General features: G+C 33.2%; 1 protein-coding gene across 4 annotated transcripts; it reads left to right on the top strand.

Annotated features, from left to right (window-relative positions):
• The first annotated feature begins 5209 nt into the window (after positions 1-5209).
• LOC105763598 (uncharacterized) lies at positions 5210-23854 on the top strand. Of its 4 annotated transcripts, XM_012581857.2 has the most exons (5): positions 5210-5326; positions 5510-5624; positions 6568-6639; positions 7374-7445; positions 21476-23854. In XM_012581857.2, exons 2-5 carry the CDS (start codon positions 5615-5617, stop codon positions 23629-23631), a joined length of 2310 nt encoding a protein of 769 aa, XP_012437311.1. In that variant the 5' UTR covers positions 5210-5326; positions 5510-5614; the 3' UTR covers positions 23632-23854. The 4 variants fall into 4 exon arrangements, with proteins under 4 accessions (XP_012437311.1, XP_012437310.1, XP_012437313.1 ...); XM_012581856.2 differs by having other exon boundaries at positions 5217-5624; XM_012581860.2 differs by lacking the exon at positions 6568-6639 and having other exon boundaries at positions 5308-5326.
• The last annotated feature ends 1075 nt before the right edge of the window (positions 23855-24929 follow it).

Genomic DNA, 24929 nt, shown 5'->3' with positions numbered 1-24929 from the left:
AGAAAACGGAGTGTCATATCTATAAATTTATATTTCACTAATTAGCTTCCCTATCAAAGCATGCAAGAATCATAAAAAACCAAACGTCGCACACAAAATCTCCTTGTCAATAGTGCCAACAACTTGATCGTACCATGGTGTTCCAACATCAAACACAAAAATTTGCACAAAAGATATAAAAATTGAAATACAGCTTTGACTGTAAGTGTCACAAATCAGTTGTAATATTTCTAGTGTTTACAATAGAAGATTGAGTATTCTGAGGATCGAACCCAAAGAAGACTGGGTGAAAAAATTGACCAACAACGACCAAGCATGCAACAAGGAAGTGTAGCTAGTTAATTTCTAAATACCATAATAAGGCAAATCATAAATGAGTAAATTATGCTAAAATATAAATTAAGACTAATTTTCAATTAAACCAATTTCAAAAAATTACCAAATAAGTAAACAATATGGTTGACTAATATCCATGTAAACAATTAATTCTTAACTTAAGGATCTAGAACATCTAATTTTTCTAATTGGTCCAATTTTACCTCTCAGTCACCATTTTGCCTAATTAAGAAATTTAATCGAGTTAATCTCTCGACCTTACCAAATTAAATCAGGCTAATCGAATTAGTGCTCAATAGGATCTCCTCTCGGTCTCACCTATTTAGATAATTCCTTAGAGTCGTCAATTCTAGGTTATCAATTTCATTTGATTTAGTCCAAATTTTATGATCTAGTCCCTAAACCTTAAATTAATTGATTAACACTTCAATTATCAACCACAAACAAAATTAGTTCATACCTATAATTGATTGAATCAAACCAATCAATTTCATGCCAAATCAACCAAGAAAATAACAAAAAATAGCTAAGGTTTAGAAATGCTTAATAAAATTGATGAAACCCTTTAATTGATAGAAGGATAATGCTTTGAATCCACGAATATTGATAGCTCAATTGACAAATGTGAAATCGGATAAAGAAACCATGGAAAATCTATTGGAATATTACAACAATTGCAATAGATACAAGAAGGTCCCTATTCTTTTTTCTAAGAAGGGTAAAAGTGTAAATTATTCTAAAATAGTATTTTCTAAAATCTAACCTAAAAGAGCTAGTGCTAAGAATCTATAAAAAATTCTCCCAAAAATGTGTCATGAAGTATCTTTTATAGTCCGGCACAAATTGACTTCTAATTGACAATTTTATCCTCACTTAACACTTGACTTAAGCTTTGTTGGATTGAAAATTGCCCTTCAGATTTTTTTCCTTGTCAGAGTTGGTGTCGTGACATCCTTAGCAGACTACTCCCTTGGTGTTTTGATCTTCAGTGTCGTAACAAGAACCTTTTTGGTGTAGCGACATTGCCCTTAGGTGACATGACTTCTTTAACTTTGGAGACTGTGATCAATGTTGCAAATTGCTAGATCAGTGTTGTAACAACAAAAGGTTGGTGCCGCGACATCATGCCCTTTATGTTACGACTTTGGAAGGAGTTCCCTCGATTGTGCATTTTGTTTAATTCCAACTCTTTGATTGATGGTGAAGGCATTGGTGTTGTGACATCAACAACTTGATGTCACGACCTTGATTCTAGTTTAGGCCTTTCTACCCATTTTCACACTAACCAAGTGCCTGAAACAAGCTCAGTTTAAAGGTTAAGATCCTAATGGCAAAAACTTGCCATTTTATTCCAAATATATATATAAAAACGCAATAAAAACTAAAACTAAACATGAAATCTAATAAGTAAAAAATTGTAATAAAAACCACTATTAAATACTTGAGAATAAACTCTTCAAGTGTTTAAAGAACTTAATTAACATATATAAATACGACATATCACCCAACATTAGGGGTGTTCAAATGGTTGGTTCAGTTAATAATGCAACTGAATTACTATTAACCGAATTACCTCAAATGTAAAAATCTTTAAATGTTAACCGAACCGAATTTTTTTTCAAATACATTAACCGAATCAAAATATTTCTGTTAATTTGACCAGTTAACCAAAATTTATATGTTTTTGTCTTTTGGTTAAAATAAGTATAAAACATATAAAAAAATACATTGCTAATAAAAAAATTATATTATATAATATATATTATTTATTTTAGTTAATTCGGTTAATTACTTAATTTCAAACCAAATTAACCGATAGCTGAAATTTCAAAAACTCATTAAGCAACCTCTGACCGAACTAAATTTGGCCACCAATCGATTAACCGAATTAGGTCGGTTCGATCAGTTGATTCAGTTTTAACCAAACTATGAACACCCTTACCCAACATCGAGATGCCTCAAAAGAGTTTAAAATAATAATAATAATGTGTATAAATGGAATGTGAATTAAATTGACTCGTAATCCAAATGTAGCATCACTTGCTCAGGTTATTGGATTAATCCGGGTAAGTAGGTGTTAAATCTAGGCACAAAAGCCAAGTAATGTTGTTCTTGACCATGTATGCTTTCCATTGGAAGGAGGAAATAAAGCTTGGGTAGTTAATTTTTTCCATGAGGTCTCAATGCTATAGCACCCCAGAATAACTTGTGGACTTGGTTAGACTTTGGTGTCAAATGGCTCGTAATGTAGATGTCTTGAAGATTGAAAATAAGAACTGGACGATGTGTTTGATCAAATAGTCTGATCCTTGTTTCCGAATGAAGAAAAAACACAAAGTTTCAAGTATCGATTAGAAGTTTTTCTATAGTGGTGACATTGATCACTCAGTTATGTAGGATTTGCATAATTTCCTTCTTCGTTCTTTTATTTTAATTGTTTTCATTTTATTTTCTATTATTCCATGTGTTGTATTTGTTAATTTTCTATTATAGGTACCGAATAAGGATGAGTAAAGCAAGACAGATCAAAATCGGCCAACCAGATGCCACGCCACAATACTATGACTTGGGGGCATGAGGTCGTGACATGCTAGTGAGGGCATATTTCAAATAGTGGGTTAAGTCGCAACTTGAAGGGGTATAACATCGTGGCTTTTTGTTTTGATGACATGACATAATGGATTGCCCGTGCCTTGGATATTGCATTTTTAATACATGAAAGGGGACACCATTGCAATGTTGTGTTCAAAATTTAAATTTCTTGTAGCGCCGCAGTTTGGAGCCAATTAAAAACGTTTCTTTTAATTTTCTTTTTATTATCTCAATCGTTTCTTTTTATTTTCCTTCCTTTTCTTTTATTCTTTTCTCATTTGAAACAAGGTTATCTCATTTTATCTTCCCTTTTGCCATTTGTGATTTTTCTCAAAAGCCAAAAGAGTGATTCTCTTCTTGACTACTTTCCCCAATGTGTTATCCTTCCATCTTACATCTCCATTAATAGATAAGTTATTAGCATTGATGTTGATTGATGGTGACTTTTGGGGATTCCATTATTGATCTTTGCTTTAGAAATTTATCACTACTCTTATCTTTTCTTGCATATGCTTGTTGTCTTTTAAATTTCTAATGTTGATTACTAGGAAATATAACTAAGATTTACTTAAATTAGTGATTTCTAATGAGATTTTAAGCATTGATCAATTGTTCCTCTTGTAGCTAATGGCTTCACACTAAAATGATAGTAATGCTATGTTTTCCTTCTAACCAGTATCTCCACTTGGTCTAAATCAACTAACGGAAAGCCCTCGAGCTATCCATTCAGTCTCACTCAGTTAGTTCTCGCACCTCTCAGTGGTTGACGTTTGGCTCAATTAATTTGGTTCTACACGATAAACTCTCATTTTGGTCTCATCTATCTATAATTTCCACATAGATTTGTCAAACCTAAATTATTAAGCATATCAAATCAGTTATACATAGCATTAATACCAAATTCATGTAAAAGTAAACATTAACAACAATCTAAACAACCAATCACATGAAGAGTTCAACCCATAATCATATTAAGCACATCAATAAAAATGATTTCCATATCAGATTTATGAAATTGAATTAAAGGAAAGTCAAATTGAGTTTAGATCTACTCATTCAAGAAGAAGAATCATCTCTCATTGATCTCCATTGAAGTTGATCTCTATTCCAATCCCGTTGCCCATCAGAACTTATAGTAAAATGCAAAGATTTATAAATGGAAACTAGAGAAATGAAATTATAAAAGAAACAGGAAATGCAGAGAAAACACTTCAACAAATCAAATTTTTTGTTCTATCTAATCTTTCCTCCTATTTTTTCAGCTATTATGAGGAGTAACATTTATATTAATGATTTAAAAATAGTTCAATTACATTTTCCCCTTAATTTGAAATTAAATTAAAGCTCAAAAAGTCAATGGTCGTGTCAAAATTTCCTGAAATTACCCTTAGTAACCGCTCTAGATCTTACAGTTATAACGGTCTTGTCGGGACAATGTCAAGCTTGTTGTCGCGACAATGATGGCCTATTTCATGTCTTTAAACAAAGAGGGCAGTGTCACATAAAGGTGTTTTTTGTGGTCGTAACAAGACATGGATCCTTCAAACTTCATAGCCAAGTTAGTGGGCATCTTGTCGCGACAAGGTTGTTTTTATGGTCTCGACAATGCCAGACACGAGGTCTCTATGACCAAGTCAGTAGACTCATTGCCGCGATAAGGGTTCTTCTTGTCCAATCTTCCAAGCCACTTTGTGTTCCTCACTATGCCATCATATGTTTTGACCTACAATGCCAATTTCACACAAGGTAGGTGTAATTTTATACTTAAATAATACTAAAATAGGTGCAAATTAACAAGTAAATGCCTATAAAGAGTAACAAAATTAATAATAAAATAAGAGTTATACAATATCCAAATAATAATAACAAAATAAAAGCAACATAATAATGAAATATGACAACAAAATAGTGAAAAACCAACAAGAAAATAAATTTTTTACATATTCGGGACCAAACTCTAATTAAAAAACTTTACCCAAAATTCAAACCAATTTTTAAATAAACTTTTTTTTCTTTGTTGAACTATTTTTCGGATTTATATTCTTATTAAAGCACTCTGACTTTTGAGACGGATTGTCTAATTTAGACTCATTTATTTACTTTGAAGCGCATGCAAATATAATAATTCTTTTCGAGAAAGAGAGCAGCAGCATAGGAATTGAAGCATGGAAAAAATCACGTGAGTGGGACCCAGCAGTCAATTGGATGAGTGGGGACAGCAAACATGAACCAGTAATACTCTGTCATTCCTCAGCTTTTTTCTTTTCTTTTTTTCTTTTTCCCTCTCTATGAGCCTGCTCTGCATATTTCTTGTCTTCTTGTATGTTCTTTGCTATTTCATGTCCCAGTTCCAGTTTCATTTTCTCTTTTGGTCTTTAACATTTTCAAATCCTTTTAGGTATTATCTCCATCTTCACAATCACTTATTGCAAAGTATAAAACACCCATTTTATTTTTTTTGGTTGAAAAATGTTTTATGGCGGAAGGAAAGCATCAAGATCTCGCTCTCATTACTCATTATTGCTCCACATTATGTTTTTTTCTTTTTCCTTTTTATGCTTAATGGTTCGAATGATCACAGTCTCACATTGCCGCATTTGCACTGAATAATGCGAGCTTTTGACTCTCCAACGATATTGCATCTCACATTTCTCCATTTCACGTATTCTCTGCTCAATATTTTACTATGAAGTTTGGTGAGTCTTTTCTTTCACAATCTTGCCTCCCTTAACCTCTTCCTCTTTTTGCGGGTTATAAATTAATTACGGAAATATTAGGTTTTAGCTGTTTATTATTCAACAGATCAGTTGTTTTCATATGCTTTTTTTTTTACTGCGTATGATTCTTGTCTGTCTTTTCCTTTGATTTATTTTGTTATGTTCTCCGTATTTCAACCTAATTTGGTCGATTGGAGTGAATTACTATGAGTCTGATGTACTGATTGCTTTCTAATTGTTAAAAATGTGTTATAAAAGTTTCTAATGAGCAGCATTTGGCTCCAAGGACTCTTGTTTGCTTCAATTGTTTGCTAGAAATGAACTTGTGTATATTGTTGATACGAGATTAGATTGGTTATTCCCATTGTTTTATGCACCTGCTGTCACTTAAATTCCACAAAACAAATATATATATATTTATATCAATGGGGAACTATGAATTGTATGCAATAATTCGTGTTACTGTTGAATTGCTTACCTCAAACATGTAATGAGTCATTGTCATTAATGGTGACATAATTGATTCTATAAGAATTTTCCATTTATTTCTCTATATGTTGTATTCTAATTCCTTGAGGATATGTTCAGCTCCTGGTTGGTCTTTCTAAATTTTCCATTAGAAGCCTGTTCAGAAGTTTTCTTTCTACTCTGAGACATTATTTTTAGAATACAAAAAAGTCTGCTCCTGAAGGCATCTCATCAAAATCACTGTTGTTTTTTTACCTCATATTCCTCAACTAATATCTCTAATGCATACTGCTGATTGTGTGTGCCTGATGTGGAGCAAGTACTCTCAAGTTAAACCCCTCAGAACTAATCTGAAATCTCAATAAAACTTCTCCAAAATCTCACCTTTTTACGACCAGTGTTTTGACATCTAGATTGCCACAGAATTATCTTATGAGTGCATGAATTGACTCAGGCTCTCAACAAAGTGATTTGGTGTCGTCCCATGAGCAAAGTGTAAATGGAAGTTTCAGAAAGTTTACATCTGGTCCGTATGTAATTTTAACATCCATTTTCTAACAACTAGTAGGTTACAAATTTACTAAATTTTTCTTTGTGATATCAAGTTAAGCCTATATTATTTTCATTTTTGTACCATATGCCCAGTTGTGGATCTGCAGGCATTTTACTAGAACCATTACAACAATTTCTCATAGAACTAGAAAATGATATATCGGTATGATCCTTAATCAAATACGAACAAGTACATGTAGTGGTCCTTGATTACTATGTTGTCTATAATTCCTGCAATCTTGTTTTTGCTTAAGTTCAGGGCAAGGTATAAATTTACTCCTAGAAAAGAAACTTGACTTTGACAGAAAGTTGCATTAGCATGTCATGTTTCACACAATTGAAAATATTAATATAGGAAATACATCCATCAGATCTAATTAACTTGATATTGTTTGCAAATCTTAATATCAGGCATGATTTATGTTGTTAATTTCACTTGTTACTTTCCTTGTTTCTGCAAAGTAAATATAATGCTTCATTTTTACTCTTATCAAATTCTTGGAATTTTTCCTTTTGTACTTTCCATGATTTTGAAAGTAGAAATCAAGCTTTAGATGATTTTTTCCTTTCTCCTTTTCGATCTCTTTGGGCATCCAGCATGTTTTCCTTTATATTTTAGCATTTAACTTTTTGTTCTTCTGAAACATACTCCACTGCAAAACTAGAAATCTGGGATTAATGCAGACTCTAACAAATAATATGGGTCAGGTTTTGTGCGAAATGATTTAGACTCTTCTCCGGGGCAGAGCTTAGATGGAAGTTTCAGAAAATCCAACTCTGGTTAGTTCCACAACTTCCTTTTATTTGATTTTCTCTTGAGTTGTAAAAATTGTGTGCTATGTTATCTTTGTCTTGCTCAATTGTCACTGTGCATTATGAACTTATGGTTTTAAGCATGGTTTAGATGTGTATATTATGCTGTTCTTTCATTTAAAAGTTCATTAATAAAAATGTCAGACTGGGCACGTTGTGGATGAATCAGTCTGTACTGCAAGTTTCAGCCAGCCCTCATATGCAGTCAATATATCTAGAAAATCATAAAAATAAAGCACATTAGAAATACTTATAAACAAGAAAAAGGTGGCCAAACCTTGTACCATCTATCGAAAAAAGTTTTAGGTTGCCAAAGAACCATCTGTAGAACTTAGATGTAGTGATCTGGAGTTCTAATCAGCACTCAAATCCTTGAACACCAAGAGACATCTCCTGGTTATAGCTACTCAATTGTTTGGGCTCCACATTATCCATATAGCAACCTTCTGAAGGTCGGATAATAAACTAGTGGCCAGTTTGTTTCATAAACAAAAGATGCTAAAACACTTCTCTTTCTCGACATAAACTCACAACGGAAAAATCTTTTCCTTTTCCTTTTGGTTGTGCGGGAAAATAAAGAAAAACTAGAGTATGGTTGTGGGTGTAGCAGAAGTGTCAAATCATACTTTATGGTTCGCCTTAAGCAAAGTTTTGTGTCCTTGCGTAAATTACAATCTTAATTACTTCTAAATGCAACTTTTGCAACCCTCATAAGCTTCAATCAAGTTCCTCTTTATTTAAGATTTAATCAATTAAGTCAAAGTTAATTCAAATTTTGGTTCTAATTTCAGGAATGTTACTTATTATGTGGCCCATTGGACTTCCAGTATGCTAACACTGAATATAAATTAGATTTCAAACTATAAAAAAGGAAATTAATTTGTTCTCATAGGTTAGGGGATGTATCTAGCAATGCATTAGGATCTCTTGCATATTGAAGAGTCAAGGTAATCTCAACATAACCTTTTAGTGCTTAGTCTATCAATATAATTCATTCCTTTTACCATATTTCTTTGATGTGGTTCTTAGTTAGCTTTGTGAATTCTAGATTGTTCTTAATATCTTGAAATTATCATTTTTTGTTAAAAGACTTCATCTAATTGAGCAAAAAACAATTGAGATGTGTCTCGTTATTATCACTCCTGAAGTGATAAATCCTCCAGAAAGTACTAATTATTTCCACGTGCTTCATGCAATATCCAAAATTATCTTATTACATCTTTTATTAGGACTATTCAAATAAATCTAAGTATGATGGTTCACGGACAAGATAACATGGCATCAAAGTCAGAAGACTACCACTTACATGATTGACACATAAAAACGATTCTAGAGATACTTGAGTAAGCTAAGAAATGGAGTTCTCATAGAAGCACATATTTAGTTAACTTGTTCTTATTATTGTTACTTGAATTTTTTGGTTATGGTTTCCATGTTAATGTTGTTGCAATGTGAAACAACACTGGTATTAAAATGAAATTGCATCCATCACATGATAAAAAATGTGGACTTGGTCTTGTGTGGAGTGGGAAATCTGAGCAGCTAAGAATTGAAAGAAATTCACATGCATAATTGAATGAATAGGGTTTTGGGTTTTCTAGCAACATTTCACTAAAATTCTCTTAGTGATAATGAAAAACCAATCCCATTAATATTCTAGTAGAGTATTTATACTAAGACTTTTACTAATAGTTCTATTAACCCTTTAGTAAAATATTTAAACCGTCACATTAAATATTTAATAAATAAAGTAAAACACTAATAGAATCAAATAAAATAATGTAAAATACAAACTTTAAATAATTAAACTAAATTTGATGCTCTTGCATCATTTTCCCCTTGTTGAAAAAGAAAAAAAATGCCTACTTCAGTTGCAAAAACTTTGATTGCCTCCACATAAACTTCAAGATCAAGTATCCTTAACTCATCCTCTACAATCCAAGTAATTTCATGAGTTTGTCTTCTCAACCAGCTTAATAGGAATGGCCTATAGGCTTCACTCTTCCATGATCTCACCTTTCTAACATTGAGAACTTCTTGCATAACCTCACTTTGCCTTGCAGGAAGTTGACTAGTTCGGTAACAACAATCATGTTTCCTTCTTTGAATTCTAAAGTGGAACCTCAAAATCTAAGCACAAATTTGGCCATTAATTCGGGTCTGGACAGCAAGTGGTAAGACACACTAGATCTAAGATTAAAATAAAGAGATCAATGAAAACCAACTAAAAGAAAAATAAATCTTATGATTAATGTGGTGATGGGTGGCCTTGAGTAGTCTTTATTGGGCCCTCCTGATATGGACACCTAAATGAAGCACAAGTTATATTTAATAATCAAGAAAATAAATTTGATTTGGAAATAAACAAGAATGAAATTGGGCTTATTGTTGAGTAATTGTGTAGCACCCTTCACCCATCCTAATGTACAGTATGAATAGGAGATGCCACCTATAACATCTCATACTTGACCTGATTGTCTTGCTTAAGTTACGGAATGCCACATTTGTTGCTGGAGCAACTACAATTCAATTTAACCACATAAACGTGCTATTAATCATAATACTCATTCAAAATATGTTATATATTCATTTTTGGGTCCTTTATAAGCTTACGAAAGCTCTTAAGGTGACTTGGGGTTGAATAATGACTAAATTGTAAAGTTTTCAAAATATCGGGTTGGTGTTGTGACTTCAGGGATTCCTCGTCGCGACACAACTTACTGACTTGATCTCGTTGCGATGTTAAGGGGCCTAATGTTGCGACGTGACCGCCTGTTTCCAAATGGTTTAAATAATACCAATTCACAATGACTTAACAAGTTGACCAAATTCATATTCAACTTGTTTTTAACACAACATATACATCCAATACCTCAAATATTACATTAAATGTGTCATCACTAACCAAATCATCAAATTAATCATTCAATTCAAGAACAAACATTATCATACAAGACCATTCTACCATTTGAATCATTCAAACATTAGGCATTATATATATGCAAGTTTAACTTTTCAAATATTATACCATTTCAATTACACAACTCACCATTTCTAGCATTAACTATCCACATAATCATATAATATACAAAATCGACTCACAACTTAGGTACATGTCATATATCGAAATGAAAATGGACTATACAAATATTGCTGAGTCGAGGGTCGTTTGCTAAATGTTGAATCACACCTCGGAACTTCGAGATTTACCTAAACCTGCGCACGGAGTAAACAAACCGTATGCTGAGCGATAAAGCTCAGTGATACTTCCATGATTCAAGTCAATAAAACACAAGTATTAATTGAATGCATTTAACCAATTCAAATTCAATCTTTAGCCATATCACATACACATACATGCCCAAAGCTTTCAATATCATATGAAATATACATATAACCATTTTGTACATCAATTCATTTGATATTAACATTTAAACTTATCATATCATGTCATTCAACATTACATTAGAATCGACGAAATCATATCATTTGTTAAATGCCAATTTTATACCATTTAAACATTCAAAACCATTCATGTATCAAACATGTATACCTTTAATATTAAGCTATCAATTTTCATGTTCAATCAATATCATTTAACCATTTAACTTACTATTCAAATATCTTTACGAGTTTATTAACTCATTCGTATTCAATTCGCCCTTAGAGCTTGATTCTAAACGGATCACATAATTTTTATATATTTTCTTATCGTAAATTACATATATGCATTCATATAGCTCTTTATTATCACATCATTTCATACACTATTATCAATTCACAATTTTATACCATATCAATTCAAATAATACATTATAGTAGTTTACTAAAATTCGGTTTATTTCATTTTTCAACGGATTCTGTTACATGGTTGAACTACACCACACTAAGATACTCGTATGAGTGAAACTACACCACACCTAAACACCGAAATGCTAGGCCTGTAGGCATCAAATGCATATTCATATGCAAATACATCCCTCCACCACACCAAGGTTTCCGTAAAGACAAATAATACTCGATAATTCGCAACAGATGTTGGGTGTTGATATAACCTGTCATAATCTTCATATCATCACATATCCTGTACAAGCATGCATATGACCTTATTGGTATGTCAATCCTATCCTAACTTTTTACTAAGTTAAAATTGGCATCATATATTCTTATTTGCATTATCATACTTTGTAATCATTTACATTTTCCTGTCATACCCTATAATCGGTCACATTTGTATGTTCATACCCTATGTACTGTACTATCACATAATAATTATTTATCTCATTTCATTTTAATTCATCATTAGCATACAATATATCTTATCTTATAACATGTTTCAATCCATTCTTACATTCAAATCATGTCCCACTAAATTATACTACTTTCCATTTTATTCAATTCACCAACTATCTTGATATTCAATATCAATCATAACAAATCAATTCATATGATTATTATGAAGTCACCTCGATGCTCAATCATGCAATATGACATGAATATTAAAGAAATAAATTGATCTCGAATAATAAAAGCATAAATCGTAATCTCGCGTCACTCATTGACGACTCTCACTTTTCTTTTTCCTCTTGACAGCCCGTCATCGTCTTTTACTACGATCAATAATTCAATAAATAAAACAATATAAGATTTTATTCAATCCACATTCAAATATAAAGCCACACATATTTTGCATTTTATTTTATTTAGTTACTAAACTCGGGATAGGTATATCTTTCGATATTTAGCTTTAGATCAAAATTTAATTGTGCATTCTCTCATCAGGGATCTTATACTTTCTATTCCTAGCATAATTTCATAATAGGTTTTAATTTATTTAATTTGGTCTCTAATGTAACAAAGTTATTAAGCTTTACAATTTAGTCATTTTCAAATTCTAAACTTAATATCTATCAATTCAAGCCTAATTCATCATTTTCTCAAAATGACATCTTACTAAAATTTCAACAATTGAACAAATTGATATATGAGCTAGTTAAATCAAACTCTCATGGGCACAAATCTATAAAAATTTATGAATTTAACTTTGTTATGTTATAAATTTTGATGGTCAAATGTTAAAACAATTGAAGAATTCTCTGTTCTTTTCTTTCAAAATGGAACTATCAAACTAATAAAGAAGATGATGCTCATCTCCACTAACTTTAATTTATATAGTTAGAATAGTTGTTAATTAAACTAAACTAATCATGATTACTTATTTAATTAAGTGATTTTTTAATTATAATTTGAGAACTTTAAAAACATTTTAAAATCATTTAGAAAAGGTTTGAGAGTGATAAAAAATGTCAAAAGGCCCAAAACAAGCTCTTGGAAGCCAAAACGAGTCAAAACAGTATAGTGGGAGACAATGTGGTGCATACTGTTGTTACATTGCATAATGTCGTAACGTTGTCTTACATGACATCGCGATGTCACTTATTGTAAGTTTAATGTCGCGACATTTGGAAAGACGATGTCGTGACATCACTCCTTGTATGCTTAATGTCGCGATGTTGCGAGAGACGATGACGCGACATTGTGCTAGAGCAAACAAAAAAACTCTTTACATTCATATATCTAAACGCTTTCATATCATTTCAACAAATCCCGAATCAATTTAAAACATATTCTAAGCTCATTCTATCACTAATATAACTCATTTATTTATTCAAGTATAACAAAGAACTCATTTCGGTAAGGAGACACTTTAAAAGGGTTTAAATGCGCTTGAAAAATTTCAAATGTTTATGCCACACTTAATCTCTATGTACATGTCGATATCTTATTACAAAACCTTCTAAATTTAAACAATTCGACCTCAAGCGGTGATGTGATGCTTCCAAAACAAGTTCCCAGCTTCTCGGACAAGCCCCTTTACCTATGCGTTTAAACAACTAAAGTGTTGAGCTCGAACAACTTAATAAGTACTCAAGATAAACCTACTTATTCTATTTCTTATTAGTGTTGAACCACATTAGGAGTATTTATTACAAAATTCACATAAATCACATTTAGGAATATCTAGCGGATTCATTTCTCATACCATATTATAAGGGCTCAACTTACTAATTATTTATCATTAAGCGATCACATTTCCTAATTCAACTATATGACTGCTAACAAATATTTAATTAAATATGTCCTTTTTTATCGAGTTTGATGTATTATATAAATTATTTCCTTTCATTAAGAGCATATAGAAAACAAAGATTTCAATTTCTATCTTAATTTTATGGTTCTTGTAAACATTTCTTAGTTAATAGCTTTTCTTTTATTGTTGAATACCTAATTTCTCATCGTATTTAGCTTATCACAATTTCATTTATGCCACAATTGGTTGGAACGAGTTATCAAAATATAATCATTCTTAGCGTACCAATTGTTCAATTTCGTTTCACTTATTTATCCTAGTCCTTAGTACGTACCATTTAGTTCAAATATAACTTGTATACATAGGCAAGTCTTACAAGATTTTAATTCATTTTGCCTTTAGTAAACTCTAGCAAAATGACTCAAATGTACAGGATCCATCCAAACACTAGAGAGCACATAAGTGTTAATCCTCCAAAACACCAGAGAACACGTAAGTGCTAAGGTATCAAAGAACGGGCATTATTGTGGAGCCCGAAGGCAACAAAATTCCAGATGATAATAGAACACTAAATCACAACAAAATTCCATATCATATCAAAACTCAATATCAGATTAGATCTTCATATCATAACAAAACTTCATATCTAATCTCTATTGGTATGCGAATTGTATTCTAATTATTTCAATAAGTTTACTAGGGCATATTCAGTTCAGAAGTAACTTATTTCAATTAAGGTTATTAACACATTTATTGATCATACATAGTCGTTTCCAGAATTTTGCAGAATTCATAGGGTTCGGAGTATATTTAGGCAACCCCCTTGTCTAATTCAACATATAGGAGCCAAAGTGCTTTCACATACACATTCAAATCCATATTAACATAGGCTTTATAAATATGTTAATTATTTATATTATGGTTTTCATGAACCAAATATAACAAATTCATTTATTTATCAATATTTTCATAGCAATTTCTGAGTCGTCATAAACTCAAATATACATATTTCCACATTATCACATATCAAATCTCATCTAGTGTACAAAATGGTTATATTAGCATATTAATTTTTAAAATGACCATGGTGACATATTAACTTGCTTTCCATATTAATACCACATTTCATACATAATCACATAAATTAAATAATTCTCATTAACCATTCTCCATGGAAATCACACTTTCATAGAATATTTCTATTTAACACTTAACTTATAACCAATGCTTATTTAGCCAAAATTTTACAAACCACCCTAACAAATAACCAATGCTTATTTAATTCGTATAAAATCACTATATGACCGACTATGGAAGAGCCTTGGCGTAATCATCCATCCTTGGTTTTATTCGTTCAAAACTCTTCAAACTTAGCTCTTAAGTAATTCCAACGTGGCTAGCTACTACATGGACCATTGGGTTAACACAACTTGATTCATTTATGGGCTTCATGGGTTGCGACACTTCTAATGGGCCTTGAGATGCAAAATCCAACAAAATATGAGTTTTAATGGCCCAACATGGGCGTCATATAGTGGGCCTTTACCTCTAGCCCAAAGCTTAAGTCCATATGACCCAGTAACAGTATCCAAATTTGTCCTAAAAACATAGAAGTTTACTACAAAAATTCCAATATGCAAGAAAAGCTCAAAAATTGTAAGTCCTCGAAATTGAATTTCATTTTCAGTAGTTATTACATCTTACCATGTTATATCTAACAAACTTTTGTATTGTTTAAAAACTTACTTGGATTGTACAAAAGTGAGGTTTGTAAAAAAAAATAATGACCATTTTTGTGCACCAAAAATGGAAAGGTTCCAAATGGTAAGTTCCCAAGAGTAGGAACTACTAAAAACAGAACTTTCCTATTAGGGATGCATTTGTTGGTCAAATCTGTGAGAGAAAACAAATAACAAAAAAATCTACCATAATCAATGGAATAGTTGGCAGCAAGAATCAAGGGAATATGAAGGATTTGACCAAGCTTAGTCTATGCAAATTTGAAAATTTATTTTTTCTAGCAATTTATTTCCTATAATAATGGAATAAGCAAAGAAGTTTATTTCTAATGTTCTTTTAAGGTTTGAAGGTTTCCTCTTAAGAGCCTTTATTAGCTTTTTCTTTTCACCAAAATTTCCTTCAAGAAGGGACACAATGCTAACAAAGGTAAATCCACTCTCTTTGAGGAGGATATTCCAGTTCATTACCTAGTGGCCTGGTCTTATTCTTGTGAATGCAACAATTTGGTATTCGAGCCAAGTGTCAGGGGAGATTCAAAATGGAAGACAATGGTGGACACACATACAAAAAACTGAAGCTATTTAGGAGAGCTGTCCAATCACATGTGAAAGTCCTACATCTACTCAACTAACAACCTAGGGGTGTGTTAGCAAGCTTGGGAAGCAATGGAAACCATCTTGCCTATGATAGACGTATTGGGGTTCAAACATCAACATTCATTCCCAGGTACACCAAACTTGATTTTCCCACCTATGATGGTATTAATGATCTATTGGGTTGGTTAAATAGTTGTGAGCAGTTTTTGAATAACAAATGAACTACGATGTTGACAAGGTTTCATTAGCAACCTTCCACATGACATAAGAGGCCTAGATGTGGTTTTACAAGATAGATTAAGAAGAACCAACCCTATCTTGTGTTATTCAAAGAATACTGCCATTTAAGGTTTGGTCCACCATTGAGGAAAAACCCCATTAGGAGAACTCTTTTAACCTTTGAAAAACTAGCATAGTTGATGATTATTTAAGGCAATTCCAAGTGCTACCAGCTCAAGCCACTTCAGTTCAATCATACCAGCAAATTGGCATTTTTAACATAATTAAGAGTGGAAGTAGAGCTTCAAAGTCCCCAAAATCTAGTCACATTTGTGAGTTTAACTTGTGGCTTTGAAAGAAAATAGCAATGGGCTCTATCCAAGGAGAAACACAGTTAGCCAAGACTTAGACAACATCGAAGGTCATTTTCACACCATCAGTTCCTACAATGCGGCTGCAATTGTAGCAGGAGCAAAATCAACCTCAATCTCGAGGACGGGCAACACCAGGGAACCAATCTTCCAGTGCTTGACATGGGCTAAAATGGCCGAAGACAAGGCCATGGGGTTGTGCTTCAATTGCGATTAGCCCTACACTTTTGGACATCAATGAAAACAACTTTTTTGGCTAGAAGTAGAAGATTGGGATCTAGAAGTGGATTAGCCAAACTCCTATGAAGTCTCTAAAATCTCCCTTCATGCGATCATTGGAGCTTGACATTCAAAAACCATGCAATTGTTAGCACAAGTTGAGAACTACCCTCTCACAATTCTAGTTGATTTAGGCAGCACCTGTAATTTTCTAAGTGAACAAGCGATTGAGAAATTGAGTCTTCCAATGAACTAAGAAGCAGGATTGAAGGTGATAGTAGCAAATGGTGCTAAAGCACTAAGCTTAGGAGTTTGTAAGTTGGTGAACTTCAAAGTGGCCCAAAACTCTTTTAATGCTAATTTTTGTCATTTCACTTGATGGGATTTGATTTCAAGATTGAATACAAGGCATGGAAACTCAACCAGGTGGTAGATGCCTTGTTTTGCAATGATGAAGCTGAAATCTTTTCTAATCCTTCAATTCCTTTATTTGATGCTATTCAAGAGGAAACAAATGCCTCGAACACACTCAAGGAGATGCATACTGAAGTTGAGAAAGATGCTCTCTATATTTGTTGAACCATTAGAGGGGCTGATTATGTACAAAGGGAAGGTATATATCTTACCCACTTCTCATGTTACTACTATAAATATCAACTTTGCATGGTAGCACACATGAAAGGGTGCAATGAACTCTCTAACAAATTTATCGAGACTTTTATTGGAAAGGAATGAAGGCAAATATTCAAGCTTTTGTGGCTTCTTATGTCACTTATTAGATGAGCAAAGCAGAGCATTTGCATCTAGCTGGTTTTTTACAGCCACTACAAGTTCCTACCCACATTTGGTTTGACATCTCAATGGACTTCATTGACTGATTGCCAAAATCAAGAGGGAAGTCCATACCTTTCTTTGTGGTTAATAGATTTCCCAATATGCACATTTTATTCCTATGGCCCATACATACACTGCTGTTATTGTTGCTCACATTTTCTTTGAGTAGATCTCTCGTTTACATAGCCTGCCTCAATTAATTGTCTGTGAAGAAATGTCTTCACTAGCACATTTTGGAAGGAATTGTTCAAATTATGTGGCACTCAACTTAATTTCTCTTTTGCCTATCACCATAAACAAATGGTCAGAAGGAAGTTGTCAACCATACAGTTGAGATGTATCTTTGTTGTTTTATAAAAGATATAACCCACGAAGTTGGGTCAGGTGGATTCCTTGGACTGAATATTGCTCAACACTGTTTTTCACACAACCCTCAAAACTTCACCTTTTCAAGTAGTTTATGGTCGTGATCCTCTTTGCTATCTTACATTCTTAGGCCTAAAACGGTTGATGGAGTTGACCAAGCCTTAATCAAAAGAGATGAGATGTTGGTCATAATTTGACATTTTTTATTACAAGCATAGAATCACATGAAGACCACTTATGACAGGCCACGGTGATCTTGAATTTTCTCTTGGAGATTGGGTTTGGTTGCATCTACAACCCCGTCAAAAAACTTCACTGAAAGAACGGGTTCACTCCTAACTCTCACCTAAACTCCATGGACCTTTCCAAATTGTACGACGAGTTGGCCCTCTAGATTATCAATTGGACCTTCTACCTAGTAGAGAGATTCATAATGTGTTTTATGTCTCTCGCCTCAAAGTTTTTAGTGGAGACCCCTTATTTCGTTCCTAGCTTGCCCCCACTATCGAATGACAAAGTAATTCCCCAACCTCATCATGTTTTGTGATCACACCTTAATCGTGGAAAGTGGGAAATTCAATTGCAATGGCAAGGTATGATACTATTGATGCTACATGGGAAATTGTTTCTTTATTCCATAATGATTATCCTTAATTTGAGCTTGAGGACAAGCTTTTTCACTTGGAAGGGAGTAATGTTAAGGATGCATTTGTTGATCAAGTCTACATGAGAAGACAATAATAAAAGATCTACCAAAATCAATGGAATAGTTGGCAGCCAGAATCAAGGGATTATGAAGGATTTGACCAAGCTTAATCTATGCAAATTTGAATCTTTTTTTTTGCTAGCAATTTATTCCTATAATTTTGCAATTTTATTAATGTTCTTTTTAAATGATGTTAAAGGCCATCAAGAAAGGGAATGGAATAAGCAAAGAAGTTTATTTCTAATGTTCTTTTGAGGTCTGAAGGTTCCCCTTTCAAGAGCCTTCATTAGCTGTTTCTTGTCACCATAGGTTCCTCCAAAAAGGGACGCAACGCCAAGAAGGGTAAATCCTCCCTTTTAGAGGAGGATATTTTGGTTCACTGCCTAGTGACTTGGTCTTATTCCCATGCACACAACATTTCCAAAATGGAAAGCTTCCAAAAATGGATGTTTCCAGAAAATGTAACTTTTCAGAACTCCAAAACGAATCCACCGAGCTTCATCCTTGCACTTTGAAACGTCATGAACATCATGAGCTTGTTCAAAATGGCTAGAAACAAACTCTTGAACTCAAATGAGTTTACCCTTCCTGAGCTCGTGTCAAATTCTTTGAGCTGCCCATGTTGAGTGGTATCACACATCATTCCTACCTCCTTGTCTTTTGCCTTTTAAATCTTTCACTATTGAAAATACATTCAGTTTGTTGATTTTGGATGTAGCCATCTCCTTGTAATGCTAGAGCATGAAATTTAGTTTAATTTTATAAAGTTTGCGTTTTAGGTTTTTTAAGTCTATTTGTGTTTTACATTATTTTATTAAATATTTAATTTTTCATTTGATTAACATAGGTCTCTTAGTAAGAGTTATAGTTTAAATATTCTACTAGAGGATTAATAAGACTTATAGTTAATAGAGGGTTAATAGGATTTGTTTCTCATTACCATTAGAAAGAGTTTTAATAGAAGAAGGTTGCTAGAAATCCCACAACCCTATTCCTTCAATTATGTTTGTCAATTTTTTCAATCCTTAGTTGTTCAAATTTCCCACTCCATCATTGTGGCTAGTTAAGACTGCTATATTCATGCAAAGAAAGCCCCATGGCTGTCTAAGAATGATGTGCCAAAGGAAGAAGCAAAATAAGTGGTTTGCAATGAAAAAAAAAACACTAAGAAAATGATGTGGTTATTGATTAAAAGTAGGCTAATATTAGGTTCTTGCCTAACTAATGAATTAAAATTATTTAAAATTAGTAATAGTGAAAATTGAACATGATAAAATTTATAGTTATAAAGAAAATATAAAAAAATTATTTATATAAAGTAATAATGTGTTGTATATTTTTAAAAATATTTAATATGATGGAATCACGTACTTGTATTTCATTTTCGAATCCTTTTTAGCCTAACCGAGGAGTTCAAAAATTTAAACAAAAGACGAACTGGACACTTAGATGTATAGGATATGGATGGACGCCCATCAAAGATATCCTCCAAGTATTCCTATTCTTCCTATGATATCGGGTGCATGTCTCACAAGAGGCTTGCCAATGCCATGCACTAGTCTTTGAGCATTTTCGATGCTTTGTAATGACAACATAATTTAGGAATATGCTTTTGAGATTAAAGATCTTACTATTATAGCCCTTCGTGGTTTCGTTGTGAGACCTTTATTTTCTATAATCTAAATTGTAACATAGCTCATAACAAGCACCTACATACTATCCAAACTATCCTATACTTCAACCTCTGAATCAATTTCATGTTTCTTAAGGAGATTTAGCATGTACTAGTCACAAGCATTTCCAATGATTTGCATTGACAATACAAAGACCAAGAACAATTTACGAACATGCTTTGATGTATAAAGATCTTATTATTATAACTTTTTATAGTTTCTTTTTAAGAACTTGATTTTATAAGCTACATCGAATTAGTCCTTAATAACTCTTTATTGTATTAACAATGTAGGATAACCTTTTGACGATTTAGAATTACTGTTTGGTATGCACAATTGATGCTATCCTTGTCGATCTGATTTGTTCTAAGGCATGTACAACATATACATTGTATCAGGCTTTTTTTTTTAATTCTCAGTAGAAAAAGAAATTAAATGTTAGAAAAATGAGGAATAAGAAAAGGAAATGAACATATTAGAATATGCTGCTCTTGGTCATCATATTTCATGTTTTATTCAGCGTAGATCATGTACATCAAGTCTTAATAAATTAAAATATATAACTATTTGTTGAATGTAAAAAACTTGGAACCATTAAACATATCTTGAAAAGCATCATATCGTTATAAAGATATCGGATTGATTCAAAAATAACCGTGTGTATCAACTAGAACTATCTTGCTAAATCCAACGGTTTGTATGTTAAACTATTATTCATATAAAAAAGTTATAGAAGTTTGTAAAATTAATTTAGTTTTTATCTATTTTAAGTAGATTACTTCTCTAATATGGAGGCATATATATCCTAAGATGCTAGAGATCACTATATTTTTTCCTTTTAAGATGAAATATTACAAAACTGTTAGCTCGCAGAGTCGTATTTGTATAAAAAAATGTATAACCATACTTACATGCACGCACAAGTGCATGGATGGAGCCTGAAAATTCTTTGGCCTTGCATCCTGAGCATTTAGCTCAATGATTGGTTCATGATCTCCCTGTTCAAAATAGTAGGGTTTGAATCCTCCTTTTCCTGAATAAACATAAAAAACTCTTTGGACTTTCCATGTTCAACCATAGAATAATTTGCCTGCAGTTGTCCATTTTCTCTCACATTAAACTTTTTCTGCATTCAATTATTACCCTCTAAATTAAAATTGCTTGGATTTTAATGTGATGTAGTTATCTCTACCCATTCTGTGTCTGGAGTTTCATCTTCAAGCAAGTATTTTCAAACTTCAAGAAGAGTCTACAAAGGGCTGAAGGACTTTGGAAGGGAATTCATAGACCAGGAGCTATTTAACCAGAGTCTTGATGATTGGATTTTGGAAAACTATGGTGTGGATCAAGTCACAGGGGAGCAGCCATTTTTAAAGCCCCCCTTTCTGACTGATGAACTACGCAAGCTTGATCTAGCATTGGAAGGGGTTTTATTTCAGCAACTATTCCGAATGCCATGTTCTCCTCTTGCTTCTAAAAGTGTAAAGGAAGATGGGTATCATGCTTTGGAAGACTTTCTTCATGTTATTGTAAATGGTCTGTGGCGTACATTTTGGCGTAAAAGTGGACCACTGCCATTCTCTCTATGTTGTTTCCATCATCCTGGATCTAAGTTTTATGCTGTTGAGAAAGCAATATCAAGAGGAAGGTTAGAAGAGCTACGCGGTTTAGCTTTAATATCTAAAAATGGGAATAATCTAAAAGTTCATTGGAACCAAGTAGTGGAGTTAGTCTTATTTAGACAAAACATACTCTCAGGAAATGAGTTAAAATTGTCCGTTAGCACCATATGTGAAGCCCTCTTTTATGGTGTTCACATACTTATTTCTAGGTGTCTGAGCAAGTCCAGAACCATCAGCGATGATTCTGTTTTTATTATGGTTTTTGATTCTAAATTTGGTGCAGTGATAAAACTTGGAGGTGATCTTAGTAAACTAGAATTGAACACAGGTGATCCGTACCAGTCTGTGGCCCATTGGATAAAATGTCATGCTGAAGTCCTCCTCTCATCAGTAGAGACAATATGGAATAGGCTTGGAAATGCAAATTGGGGAGATCTTGGGACTCTTCAAGTATTGTTAGCTGCTTTCTATTCCATTGTCCAGTGTAATGGACCACCAAGAAAGTCAATATCCTCATTGGCCTCAGCTCATAGCCTTCGTCTTCAGAAGCGTAGAATAGAATGCCGCCTAGCTGAGAATGAAAATGCCAAAATACCTTATCAACAGGATGGCTACCAACATGGAGAGATTGTTGAACTTGATCACAGTGATAATCCCCTGGTAAAAAATACATCACACTTGAAGCTTAGGCAGGGAGAAATATTGCTCTTGGAGGATCAACAACAGGGCCAGAAAAGTTTCCAGATACAGGAGTCCTTCATAGGAGGCAACTATTTTCTCTATGGCGCTATTTCTCTAGATTACCCCACACAGTTGTTAACATTGTATGTTGGTGCCCATCCATCCAGACTCGAGCCCTCTTGGGAGGATATGAGTCTGTGGTATCAAGTACAAAGACAAACAAAGGTACTAAACATATTGAAGCATCAAGGGGTTTCAAGCAAATATTTACCTGAAGTAATTGCCTCTGGCCGAATTTTGCATCCTGGTCCTTGCAAAAAGCAGAGTCCTAGTGGGCGATGCGATCATCCTTGGTGCGGAACTCCAATTCTTGTCACGTTACCAGTTGGCGAACCACTTTCATATATAGTTGCTAGGGACGGCCCATTTTCCTCTGATGATGCATTACGCTGCTGCCGGGACTGCCTAGTTGCTCTAAGAAGTGCAGCAACAGCCAGTGTTCAGCATGGTGATATTTCCCCTGAAAATATAATCCGTGTTTTCAACATGCAAGGTACTAGACACAAAGTTCTGTATATCCCAGTTTCTTGGGGGCGTGCAGTTCTGGAAGACAGGGACAGCCCAGCAATAAATTTGCAGTTCTCGTCCTCTCATGCACTTCAGCATGGTAAACTCTGTCCTGCATCTGATGCTGAGAGCCTTGTGTACCTCCTATTCTTTGTGACAGGGGGCAGAATGCATCCACAGGATTCTATTGAATCAGCTTTGCAATGGAGGGAGAAAAGCTGGGCAACACGATCGATTCAGCAGCATCTTGGTGAAGTTTCGCCTTTACTTAAGGCCTTTAGTGATTATGTGGATAGCCTTTGTGGAACACCATACCCTGTTGATTATGATATTTGGGTGAAAAGGCTTAACAGAGCCGTGGACGGATCTGGGTCAGCTGATAGAGGTAAAATGATCGAAGAAGTTGCCATGACATTGAGACTGGAAAATGTGGCCGAGTCTTCAGGGACCTCTGGAGGTGGTACTTAATTTCCATTTCATGCTGGAGGACCGGAGTTCTAAGGAAACGTTTTGTTTTGTTTTTCCTCTTTTGTAACTATCCTTGGTTGAGATTCAATTTATTTTATTTTATTTTTTAAATGGCCTGGCAAAAGCTATATATTGTCAATATTATTCCTGTTGTTAAAACTCAGACACGTGAGAGCGAATTAATTCATTACTTTTAAGAGTGGCAAGGATTAATTCATCACAACCAACTGTATTTTAAGTAGTGAGCACAAACATTCCCGTATGCCCTGTTGTTAGGGGCCTAGGTTCGCCCCCATCATCATTGCGTAATAATGACCCGTAAAAGTAATGATAAGTTATCTAATGGAGGCTAAGATAATGTTAGTTTTTGTAAGAAAAAATTAGAGTTATGATGGGTTTTCTAGGTGCTGTGGGTACAGACTGCATGGGGAAAAGTGGAGGTACCATGTAATGTGGAAATCCCCTTTATCTTGTAATAATTTTTTTCTATGTTGATACTAATATTTCCCTTTTTTGTGTGGATGAGCTTAGACGGTGTTTTAGGTTATCGTGCGTCTATAGCCGTCCTATGGTAAGCGAGAGACAAAAGGTATGAGACAAATTGGTTGAATCTGCAAAGTAAGTTCAAAACATAATTGGATGATTACTGATTGAGTAAAATTCATAATGATATGTAATTAAGAAGAGTTAGTCAAGATATTATACTAGAATGATTTCGTGAGTAAATAAATTTATTATTAATAGAGAAAAGTTAGAACTTAATTATAAAATATTTGATTCTTAATTATACATGTCTAATCAGGTCCTCTAATAGTTCATTGAAATCGAAATTAATTGCATAAAGAGCAAAAGAAATGAAAATGGACGGAAATGATAAAGTTAGATAAATGGGTTACATTCGAAATGAATGTGTTTTTCACTAAGCATACAAATGACTTTGAGAATTAATTTAAGTTTTTCAAATTATTATTTAATTAAATAATTAAATTTTAAAATAGAATTAAATTAATTGGTCAATATGAATCCATTGAATATGAAAAATTAAATATATTTTATCACATATTCTTTTATGGTAAAATTGTCATTACTTTAACGAAATTAGAATTGGGTTGAGAAAATTATTTAATTGGAAAATTAATTAATTTAAATCAATTTAATAAATAATAATTATTTAAGAAAATAAAAACAGATATTGAGTTGGATTAAATTATAAAGTGTTGGGTTAAAAGTCCAGAAAGCATATATAATTTGACTCAATATAAGTGCGACCCCAAACTCTTCTCCTAGTTAAACTAGGA

The sequence above is a fragment of the Gossypium raimondii genome, chromosome 12 (assembly GCF_025698545.1).
Source record: "Gossypium raimondii isolate GPD5lz chromosome 12, ASM2569854v1, whole genome shotgun sequence".
NCBI classification, from domain to species: Eukaryota; Viridiplantae; Streptophyta; class Magnoliopsida; order Malvales; family Malvaceae; genus Gossypium; species Gossypium raimondii.
The sequence above is the reverse complement of the archived record's forward strand: the minus strand, read 5'-3'. Positions and strand labels throughout refer to the sequence as shown.

Coding starts and splice junctions, on each gene's coding strand:
- LOC105763598 (XM_012581857.2), top strand. Junction 6,640..7,373: donor TTTCAGAAAGTTTACATCTG/GTCCGTATGTAA, acceptor AATATGGGTCAG/GTTTTGTGCGAAATGATTTA. Junction 7,446..21,475: donor TTTCAGAAAATCCAACTCTG/GTTAGTTCCACA, acceptor AATGTGATGTAG/TTATCTCTACCCATTCTGTG.